The sequence below is a fragment of the Meles meles genome, chromosome 6, assembly GCF_922984935.1.
Source record: "Meles meles chromosome 6, mMelMel3.1 paternal haplotype, whole genome shotgun sequence".
Classification (NCBI taxonomy): domain Eukaryota; kingdom Metazoa; phylum Chordata; class Mammalia; order Carnivora; family Mustelidae; genus Meles; species Meles meles.
The window spans coordinates 67,099,886-67,111,941 of record NC_060071.1 but is presented as its reverse complement, the minus strand read 5'-3'; the positions used below and the strand labels follow the sequence as shown (position 1 = coordinate 67,111,941).

At 39.0% G+C, this 12,056-nt stretch overlaps 1 protein-coding gene across 9 annotated transcripts in view; it reads right to left on the bottom strand.

Annotated features, from left to right (window-relative positions):
* WDR76 (WD repeat domain 76) overlaps window positions 1-12,056 on the bottom strand; it is a 62,333-nt gene that overhangs the window by 43,483 nt on the left and 6,794 nt on the right. For all 9 annotated transcript variants that reach the window (XM_046009979.1, XM_046009982.1, XM_046009988.1 and 6 more), the window contains 2 exons: window positions 3,754-3,846; window positions 2,037-2,092 (listed from right to left, as the gene is read on the bottom strand). In XM_046009979.1, coding sequence (XP_045865935.1) covers window positions 2,037-2,092; window positions 3,754-3,846 — 149 coding nt within the window. The remainder of the gene's footprint in view (window positions 1-2,036; window positions 2,093-3,753; window positions 3,847-12,056) is intronic.

The window sequence follows — 12,056 nt, the reverse complement described above, 5'->3', positions numbered from 1 at the left end:
ATAAATAAATCTCAGTAGAGGGGAACTTTTAACATGACAGAGAGTATCCACAGAAAACTTAGAGCTACTGCCATACTTAAATGGTGAGAAACACCAAGCCTTCCCACCAAGATAAGGTATAAGATAAGATGTCCTCGCTGACCATTCCTTTTCAACCTTATGCTGGAAGTTCTAGCTAAAGCAATAAGACAAGAAAAGAAAATAAATGGTACACAGATTTGGATGAAAAAAATAAAACTATATTTGTTCAAGAGTTTCCAGGTTGGGGACATCTAGGTGGCTCAGTCAGTTAAGCATCAGGCTCTTGGTTTTGGCTCAGGTCATAATCTCAGAATCATGAAAACAAGCCCCAAGTCAGTCTTTGCACTGGACATGGAGCCTACTTAAGATTCTCTCCCTCTCTCTCTGCCCCTCCCCCTCCTCACATGCACGCTTTCTCAATAAATAAATATTTTTTTTAAAAAATAAAAATAAGAGTTTCCAGGTTGGTGAACACATGGATGTGCTGGGAGAACGACACTGAGAGGGTGCTCTGAGAGGGCATGGACGCTCTACACCATTTCCCCATGCCTTGCCCTATGCATCTCTTCCTTTAGCTGTTCTAAGTTATATCCTTCTATAATAAACCAGTAATCTATTAAGTTAAAAAAAAAAAAAAAAAGGCTGGGACACCTGGGTGGCTCAGTTGGTTGGGTGACTGCCTTTGGCTCGGGTCATGACCCTGGAGTCCTGGGACCGAGTCCCACATCAGGCTCCCTGCTCCTTGGGGAGTCTGCTTCTCCCTCTTACCTTCTTCCCTCTCATGCTTTCTGTCTCTCTCAAATAAATAAATAAAATCTTTTAAGATTTTTAATTAAAAAAAAAAAAAGCTGCAGGAGAACCTGGGTGGCTCAGTCGGTTAAATGTCTGCCTTTGGCTCAGATCATGAGCCCCAGGCCCTGGGATCGAGCCCCACATCAGGCTCCTTACTCAGGTAGGAACCTGCTTCTCCCTCTCCCTCTGTTTGCCACTCCCCCTACTTACGCTCGCTCATGCCCTCTCTCTCTGCGTCAAATAAATAAATAAAATCTTAAAAAAAATAGAGCTGCATTTGCTCATAGATGACATGATAGTCTATGTAGAAAATCTTTTCAACAAATGGTGCTAGAACAAATGGACAACCACATTTTTAAAAAATATATATCAATCTAGGGGCACCTGGGTGGCTCAGTCAGTTAAGTGTCTGCCTTTGGCTCAGGTCATGATTCTGGAGTCCCAGGATTGAGCCCTGCATCAGGCTCCCTGCTAAGCAGGGAGCCTGCTTCTTCCTCCCTCTGCCTCTTCCCTGGCTCATGCTCACTCTGACTCTCTCACTCAGTCTCTCCCAAATAAATAAATAAATAATCAATCTAGACACAGCTTTACCTCCATCACAAAATTAACTCAAAATAGATCACACATCTAATGTAAAATGCAACACTACAAAACTTGTAGAATAGAAAATCTAGGTGAACTTGGGTATACCAATAGTTTTTGGAATAAAACACCAAAAACACAATCCATGACAGAAAAAAATTGATGAAATGAACTTCATTAAAATTAAAAAACTTATGCTCTGCAAAAGACACTATCAAGAGATGAGAAGAAAAGCCACAGATTGGGAGGAAATATTTGCACAAGACGCATCTGAGGACTGTTATCCAAAATATACAAAGAACTCCTAAAACTTAAAACAATAAAAAACAAACAATTAAAAAATGAGCCAAAGATCTTAACAGTTCACCAAAGTAATATACAGATAGCAATAAGTATATGAAAAGATGCTCTACCTCATATTATCAGAGAAAAAGAAATGAAAAGAACAATGAGATATACCAATACATACTTATTAGAAGGGCCAAAATCCAGAACACTGACAACAGCAAATGCTCGTGAAGATGTGAAACAACAGGTTTAAGATTACAGTTTCTATTATTTTACCATGGTAACTATTTTTTCAAATTATAAATAACTCAGTAATACATCATGGTATAAACACTGTAAACCAAATCTTTTACCTTTTGGATTCAGGAGGCTGCCTCTTTTTTATCATTTCACGGAGCCTTGCAGCTGACTGCAAAATATATACAAAACATACATGTAAAGATACTACCTTATAAAATATTAAGTAAGCTGTTTTATCAACACTAAACTAAGATCTATATAGGAAATAAAGATCCTTAAGATCCAATACCTGCTCTTGGTAACAGACATGAGACAAATAAACCATGAATAATAAAAGTAAGTAAATAATAACATCTAAAGAACTGGGGCCCCTGAGTGCTCAGTTGGTTAAACATCAGACTTGATCTGGGCTCGGGTCTTGACCTCAGGGTCAAGAGTTCAAGCCCCACATTGTATTTACATTCTGATACCTTGGACCAGGTTGCTAATGAGTTTATATGATTGAACATTAAACATTTAATCAAATATACTATTATGAATTAAAACTTCTGCTACAGTCAATTCTACTTTGATATTTTCCAGAAAAGTTGTATTACACTTCTATAAATCAAACCATAATTTCTGGCAACTAAAATCAAAATCAGAGATACTCTGTCTAAATTTCTGATGACTTTTCAACTTTTAGTAACTTAACAATTTAGTCCCATATATTAAGCTACCCACCCTTCCCTCAAGATGCAAACACATGCTGAATATTTGAGAATGTGTAATCAAAGAAATCAAGTAATTATTTAATAAAGCCAAGGGCTTGTTACCTTTTGAAGGAAAATATCACACACCCTCCTGAAAGGCTACCTCACACAGGGTGATCTCACACACAGAAGTTTCACCCACAGTGTGAAGACACAATGTAAATTACACATTTAGTTATGATTATAAAACATTAACATACATTGGCCATTTATCCTTTTTTTTAAGATTCTGAATTTATTACCATTTTTGAAAGCTCTTATTTATTTATTTGATGGAGAGAACACAAGCAGGGGCAGTGGCAGGCAGAGGGAGAGGAAGCAGGCTCTCTGCTGAGCAGGGAGCCTGACGTGGGGCTCCATCCCAGGATCCTGGGATCACAACCCAAGCCAAAGGCAGATGCTCAACTAACTGAGCCACCCAGGTGCCCCTGGCCATTTATCCTTAAAGCTCACTATACAAAGCATATTTTCATCTATTCTTTAAGATTACAAAAAAAAAGGGGGGTGCCTGGGTGGCTCAATGGGTTAAAGCCTCTGCCTTCAGCTCAGGTCATGATCCCAGGGTTCCCTGCTCAGCAGGAAGTCTGCTTGTCCCTCTCTCTTTGCCCCTTCCCCCACTTCCACTCATGCTCTCTCTCCCTCTCAAATAAATAAATAAATCTTAGGGAAAAAAAGGATTGCGGGGGGGGGGGGGCGGGGAGGCTTGTCCTCTCACTCCTCTACCACACATCCCTCAACCCACTCCTATTTCTCCTTTATCCTTTAGAGGTAAAGCAACCACTTGGAACATACACTGTTTCCCTGAATCCATGACAACCATTCATAAGACGCCATTATCTTATGCACCAACAAAAGGAAGAGCTGCCAGTTACAGTTTCAAGATGTCAATTTCAAAAGTATTAAAATGAAAAAAATTAGAATCAATAAAATATGGTAAACTCCTCTTACTAAATGCAAAACTCAGTCCTAATTTTACCCTCCATTATCTGATATATGAAACCTGATACTATGAGTATTTTATTGACCTATGGGGCAAGAGGAATGGCATCTTGCTCTTACTTAGAAATTCCACACAAACCTCAGACAACTGAAGAGAAGCAAAAAAGTTTGCATTTTCTGATATGTTCTTCAGTCTCTTCCTTTCATACGGTGACAATCCTGAAAATTCATCCTATGAAATTACACCAAAAAAATTGTTACTTTGCATGATCCACAGGAAAGCACCTCAAAAAACTAGGTGTTGAATTCTCAAATGTATACTTTCCTTCAAATAGTACCTGCTTTATTCATTACATGCTATCTTACCAATTTGCACACAATCTTTGCTGCACTGGATACCTAATGTAAGAGTTTGAATTTGGGATAATCACAAAGTATCTACATGGCTTCCCAATTAAATAACAAGGGACATAGCAGAAGTCAAGTAGTATAACCTAGTAGCAAATTATTTCCTACTGGTCATAAATTATACCATTACTCACAGTTATCTTTTTATTAAACAAAAATAGAAATCAGTAACATAAAATTTTAAATTCATTCAAAGAGTTAGGGAAACTTAGATAAAAGAACAACAGGCGCTCCTGGGTGACTCAGTGGGTTACAGCCTCTGCCTTTGGCTCTGGTCATGATCCCAGGGTCCTGGGATTGAGCCCCGAATTGGGCTTTCTGCTTGGCAGAAAGCCTGCTTCCCAGCCCCTTCGCACCTGCCTCTCTGCCTACTTGTGATCTTTGTCTGTCAAATAAATAAGCAAGATCTTTAAAAAAAAAAAAAAAAAAGAACAATAACAGAGATAAAGGCACAGGCAGAAAAGACAATAAAACCAGACAATTAAGCTTGGAGGTCCAATATCCAACTAATCCAACTAAAAAGAGGAGCAGAGAAAATGGAGGAGAAAGTTATTAGAGAAATAATATAAGAAGGTTTCTCAAAACTAAAGACATGCATTTCCAGATTAAAAGAACCCAATGAGTATGCAGAACAACAAATGAAAAAAGACCAAAGCTTTCACACATCACAGAATTTCTTAACACCTGAGGTAACTAAGGTTAAAAAAAAAAAAAAAAAAAAAAAAGGTTGCAGATAAAGGTAAAATATCATGAAGAGGGGTGCCTGGGTGGCTCAGAGGGTTAAGCCTCTGCCTTCAGCTCAGGTCACGATCTCATCCTGGGATTGAGCCCCACATCAGACTTTCTGCTCGGGCGGGAGGCCTGCTTCCCCCTCTCTCTGCCTGCCTCTCTGCCTACTTATGATCTCTCTCTGTCAAATAAATAAATAAAACCTTTAAAAAAAAAAAAGATCATGAAGAAACAAGAATCAGAATGACACTTCTCAATACTGAGGGGAGCTAGAAGACAATGAAAGAGTGTATTTAAAATTTTAAGGAACAATTACTTTCAACTTACAATTCTAAACCCAGTTAAGCTATCAATCAAATGTACAGCATAAACACTTTCAGACATGCAAATTACCTCTCCTACACCTTTTCTCAGGAAGTTATAAGCTGCACTTCAAAATAAGAGAATAAACTTTATTTTTTTAAAAGATTTTATTTATTTAACAGACAGAGATCACAAGTAGGCAGAGAGGCGAAGAAGGCTCCCTGCCAAGCAGAGAGCCTGATGCAGGGCTCGATCCCAGGACCCTGGGATCATGACCTGAGCTGAAGGCAGAGGCTTAACCCACTGAGCCACCCAGGTGCACCAAGAGAATAAACTTTAAAAAAAGATCCAAGACAATATCCAGGGTACAGAAGTTCCAGATCAGGAATGATAAAAGAAATCCAAAGGAAAATTGTAAAAGGACAGCCAAGAAAGGGTTAAACAGTCCAGAATGAAATAGGAAGATGGAGGTGCTTCAGGAAATGTTTCATTGAAAAAAAACCATATAGATATATGAAGCCATAAAAATTCTGTTACAACCCTGCTAGAGCTTAGGCTATACTGAGTAATGATGTGAGAAAGGGAAGGAATGGGTAGGCACATATGTGTATAAGGTGTAGCATGAATGAAACAAGTCCTCATCTTCCATATTAACTCAACAGATAATACGGAAGGGATAAAAGCTAAAAAGGTTCAAAGTATAATTTGTCTACTGGGCAGCACCAATCACAAACAGAAAAGTTATCTGGCAGAAAATTGCTGAGTGTTCTGATTTGTTTCTTAGTATGTATGTGTGCGCATATGGAACTACCTTTCTGTGTGAATACATATACACATACAATTGCGGGATTGTATGACTTATATGTGGATGTACATGTATGTATTTGACCAAAATAAAAAATATTCCTCACACATACAAAATAATAGCGGCAGTAAAGGTAAAAGTTTTATTGTGTCATTGCCTTTAGAAATGCTTTTCAGGAAAAAACATCACCACCACCATCATCATCAAGGACTTCATAAGATTCTATTATAAAATCAAAGAAACAAAATTAAATGATTATACTTACCAAAGAAACAATTAAGAAAACTAAGAAAAATAATCAGTATTTTTAAGTGGTATGTGTAATTCAAACCATTTTACCCATCACCCACCTCTCAAAACTTGCAACATATAACAGGAAGACCAAGCAAACAACCTCAGAAAAAGTGGGCTCTCAAAGGAAATATATGTAGGAAATAAACATTTTTTTAAAACTTCATTATCTTCAGAAACACTTAAGAAGTTACTGTATCCATAAAACAAGGGGTAATGTGTTTTTAAAAAAATCAAAGAAGTAACCTGAATTTAAAACTTGCCTGATGCCAAAAATTCACAAAATGTCTGAATCCTTTTACATAACATTCTCAAAATGACAAAATTGTAGAGATAAAAAACAAATTAGCAGTTGCCAGGACCTAAGAAGAGTGAGAGGGAGGGCTATAGGCCTAACTACAAAGAAGTATCTTAGGGTGCCTGGATGGCTCAGTCCCTAGAGCATGCAACCCCTGATCTTAAGGTGGTGAGTTCAAACCCCACACTGGACCCTACTTAAATTTAAAAAAAGAAAGATCCCAAGGGAAATTTTTGTGGAGATGGAATATTTCTGTATCTTGATTATGGTGGTAGTTACAGTAATCAACATATGATAAAGTGACAAAGAATTATACACATGCCTTGTATAATGTGAATTTCCCGATTAGGCTACTGTGATATAGTTATATAAGATGTACCCACTGGGAACATGATACCTCTCTGTACTATTTCCAAATTGTTATACATCTATAATTACTTGGAGATAAAGATTTTTTTGAAAACAGATGCTTCTCATAGCTAACAACATACTTAATGGTGAAAGACTGAAAGCTTTTCCCCTAATGCTCAGGAACAAGAAAATATGTCTCCTTTTGTTACTTCTATTCAACAGTATACTAGAGATTCCAGGACAATCAGGACAGGATGACTGGGAAAAAATAATATTAAAAAACATTCAGACTGAGGGAATCCTGGGTGGCTCAGTCATTAAGCATCTGCGTTCAGCTCAGATCATGATCTCAGGGTCCTAGGATCAAGCCCTGCGTCGGGCTCCCTGCTCCACAGGAAGCCTGCTTCTCCCTCTCCCACTTGCCCTGCTTGTGTTCCCTCTCTCGCTGTCTCTCAAAGCAATAAATAAAATCTTAAAAAAAAAAAAAACAAAAAAAAACCCCAGATTGAAAAGGAAGAAATAAAACTATCTTTATTGCCAAAACATGATCTTATGTATAGAAAACACTTACGAATTCACACAAAAAACTAATAAGCAACCTCAGTGAAGTTCCAAGATACAAGATCAATATACAAAAATCAGCTATAAAGGGGCGCCTGAGTGGCTCATTGGGTTAAGCCTCTGCCTTCAGCTCAGGTCATGATCTCAGGGCCCTGGGATCAAGCCCTGCATCGGGCTCTCTGCTCAGTAGGGAGTCTGCTCCCCACCCCACTCCCGCCTCTCTGCCTACTTGTGATCTCTGTCAAAAAAATAAAACCTTTTTAAAAAAATCAGCTATATGTCTATACACTAACAATGAACAATCAGAAAATGATTTTAAGAAAACAACACCAGGGGCACCTGGGTGGCTCAGTGGGTTAGGCCGCTGCCTTCAGCTCAGGTCATGATCTCAGGGTCCTGGAATCGAGCCCCGCATTGGGCTCTCTGCTCGGCGGGGAGCCTGCTTCCTCCTCTCTCTCTCTCTGCCTGCCTCTCTGCCTACTTGTGATCTCTCTCTGTGAAATAAATAAATAAAATCTTTAAAAAAAAAAAAAGAAAAGAAAACAACACCATTCATAATAGCAGAGCTCTGTCGGTTGAGCATCTAACTCGATCTTGGTTCCGGTCATGATCTCACAGTTGTGAGATAGAGCACCGCTGCCAGCTCTGTGCTTCTACATGGACTCTGCTTGAGATCTCTTTGCCTCTGCCACATCCCCCCTCCCACACTCACACGTGTGAGCTTTCTCTCTCAAAATAAATAAATAAATAAATTTAAATTAACAACTTTTGGGGCACCTGGGTGGCTCAGTTGATTAAGCGTCTGCCTTCAGCTCGGGTCGTGATCCTGGGGTCTGGGATCAAGCCCCACACTGGGCTCCCTGTTCAGTGGGGAATCTGCTTTTCCCTCTTCCTCTACCTCTCCCTCCACTTGTGCTCTCTCTCTCTCTCTCATGTGCTATCTTGAATAAATAAATAAAACAGATCACAAGTGGGGCGCCTGGGTGGCTCAGTGGGTTAAGCCGCTGCCTTCGGCTCAGGTCATGATCTCAGGGTCCTGGGATCGAGTCCCGCATCGGGCTCTCTGCTCAGCAGGGAGCCTGCTTACCTCTCTCTCTCTCTCTCTGCCTGCCTCTCTACCAACTTGTGATCTCTCTCTGCCAAATAAATAAATAAAATCTTTAAAAAAAAAAAAAAAAAACATCACAAGTACGCAGAGAAGCAGGCAGTGGGGGGAGGGGGGAGAAGCAGGCTCTCCACCGAGCAGAGAGCCCCATGTGGGGTTCGATCCCAGGACCCTGAGATCATGATCTGAGCCGAAGACAGAGGCTTTAAACTCACTGAGCCATCCAGGCACCCCTATATAAATAAAATTTTAAAGAAATAAAATAAAATCATTAACAACTTTTGTATGTCAAAGGACATTATCAAGAACATGAAAATAAAGTATAAAAAATGGGAGAAAATACTTGCAAGTGATATTATCTAATAAGGGTCTAGTGTCCAGAATATATAAAGAATGCTTATAATTCAAAACAAAGTGACAATTTAATTTTTCAAATGGCAAAGGGCTCAAAGAGATATTTCTCCAAAGCACAAATGGCCAATAAGTACATGCAAAAATGCTCAACATTAATGATCATTAGAAAAACGCAAATCAAAACCATAGTGAGACACCACACCACATCCACTAAAATGGTTATAATCAAAAAGACAAGGAGCACCTGGCTGGCTCTGTTGGTAGAGCATGCAGTTCTTGATAACAGGGTTATGAGGAGTTCAAGCCCCTCACTGGCCCTAGAATTTACTCAATTAAAAAAAATATATATATATGGGGGGGGCCTGGGTGGCTCAGTCAGTTAAGCATCTGACTCTTGATTTCAGCTCAGGATCTTAGAGTTATGAGATTGAGACTGGGTCAGCTCCATGTTGAGCATGGAGCCTGCTTAAGATTCTCTTTCTCCCTCTCCCTCTGCCCCTATGTCCCTCCAAAATTTTTAATTAAAAAAAAGTATGAATAATTAAGGACATTATGTTAAATGAAATAAGCCAGTCACAAAAAGACAAATACCATGATTCCACTTTTATGAGGTACCTATACTAGTCAAATTCAAAGAGACACGAAGTAGAATGGTAGCTGCCAGGGGATGGCAGGAGGAAGGAAATGGGAAGTTATTTAATGGCACAGAGTTTCAGTTTTTCAACATGAAAGGGTTTCTGGAGATTGGTCTCACAACAATATAAATAAACAACATAAAGTACTACACTGTACCTTTAAAAATGGTTAAGGTGCTAAATTTTATATTGTGTATTTTACAATCAATTTTTTTTTAATTTTTAGGAAAGATAAATAACAAGTATTGGCAAAGGTGTAAAGGAAGTAGATTCTTCATGCATTGCTACTGGTAATGTAAAAATGATGCAGTCAGTCTGGTCAATAATTTTACAGTTTCTCAATAAGTTAAACACAGTTGATCATATTTCAATTTCACACCTGGATATATACCCAAAATAATGGAAAACATATGTTCAGCAAAACACATAAGCAAAAGTTTGTGGCAGCAATACTAATAACAGCAAAAAAGTGGAACAACCCAAATGTTCACCAACTGATGAATGGATAAATGAAATGTGGTATATCCATACAATAGAATATTAGTCACCCATAAAAAGGAATCAAGTACATACTACAACATGAATGAACCCTGAAAACATTATGCTAAGTCAAAGAAGACAGATGCAAGAAGCTACATATCATATGATTCCAATTATATGAAATGTCTGGAATAGGCAAATCTATAGAGAAAGAGAGTAGATTTATGGTTTCCACAGCTGAGTTAGGGAAATGAAGGAGCTGGTAGTCACTGCTAATGGGTACAGGTTTCTTTTCATAGTGAAAAAAAAGTTCTGAAACTGGATAGCAGGGATGACTTTACAATCTTGTATATATACTAAAAACTACCAAACTGTATACTTTTAAATAGCAAATTTTATGTTATGTGAATTATATCTCAATTAAAAAAATAAATATATGCTTGATGACAGAAACTAGATATATGCATAGTCTCAAAGTATCTCCTTCAAAATATTAATTACAAAGGGAAAAATACTGTTTCCATTGGAGAATCCTGACAAAAACCACCTTAGCCAAGTGATCCATATCAATATCACCAGTAAAATATATCAAGTACACCCTGACTTGACACACTAAGGAGAGTACATTCACTTCTGTAGTTCTGTAGTACTCCTCCAAAAAAAATGCAAAACCTTAATCTAATTACAAGAAAACAGCAAACAAACCCAAATAGAGGAACATTACACAAAATAACTATTCAGTACTCTTCAGAAGTGCCAAGGTCATGAACGACTGAGGAACTGTCACAGATTGGAGGAGACTACACAAACACGGCTATGAAATGCACTGTGCAATCCTAGACTGGATACTGGAACAGAGTAGTGGCATTAGTAAAAAAAAAAAAATGGCGAAATCCTAATAAATTCTGTACTGTTAATATTATTGTAGCAAGGTTAATCTCTTAGTTTGGTAAACGTTCTACAGTTATGTATGATATTAACACAAGAGGAAGACAGGTGAAAGAAGTATCAGAATTCTCTGTACTAGGTGGCTCAGTGGGTTAAAGCCTCTGCCTTGGGCTCAGGTCGTGATCCCAGGGTCCTGGAATCGAGCCCCACGTTGGGCTCTCTACTCAGTGGGGAGTCTGTTTCCCACCCCCACCCCCCTCTCTGCCTACTTGTGATCTGTCAATTAAGTAAATAAAACCTTTAAAAAAAAAAAAAGAATTCTCTGTACTATTTTTGCAACTCTTCTCTAAGCCCAAAATGTTCTCGAAACTTAAAACTGTTAAGAAATGCCCTGTGAGGGGTGCCTGGGTAGTTCAATGGGTTAAGCCTCTGCCTTTGGCTCAGGTCATGATCCTAGGGTCCTGGGATAGAGCCCAGCATCCCACGCTCTGCTCAGCAGGGAGCCTGCTTCCCCTGCTCTCTCTGCCTGCCTCTCTGCCTACTTGTGATCTCTCTCAGTCAAATAATAAAATCTTTAAAAAAAAAAAAAAAAGAAAAATGCTCTGTGAAATTAAAATAATTTTTTAATGTAAAGATTTTTATTTATTTGTCAGAGAGAGAGAGAGCACAGCAAGGGGGAGCATCAGGTAAAGGGAGAAATTGAGCAAGATGGGGGACTCCATCCCAGGACCCTGGGATCATGACCTGAGCCGAAGGCAGATATTTAACTGACTGAACCACCCAGGAGTCCCTGTGAAGTTAAAATACTTAATAAAAGTGCTTGGAGGGGCACCTGGGTGGTTCAGTCGGTTAAGTGGCGGCCTTCGGCTCAGGTCATGATCCCAGTGTCCTGGGATCATACCCCACACTGGGCTCCGTGCTCCGCGAGAAGCCTGCTTCTCCCCCTCCCTCTGCCTGCCTGCAGCTCCCCCTGCTTGTATTCCCTCTCATTCTCTCTCTGTTAAACATAAATAAAATATTTTTTTTAAAGTGCTTGGAGATAAAATTTAGCAAGTTTCCCAGAAAATACAGTAAAAATTTTTTTACAGATTTATTCATTTTAGAGAGGGAGTACAAGTAGGGGGAGGATCAGAAGGAGAGAATCTCAAGCAGACTCCCCACTGAGCACAGAGTCCAGAGGCTGGGTTCAATCTCCCCTTCCAAGAGATCATGACCTGAGCTGAAATGAAGAGTC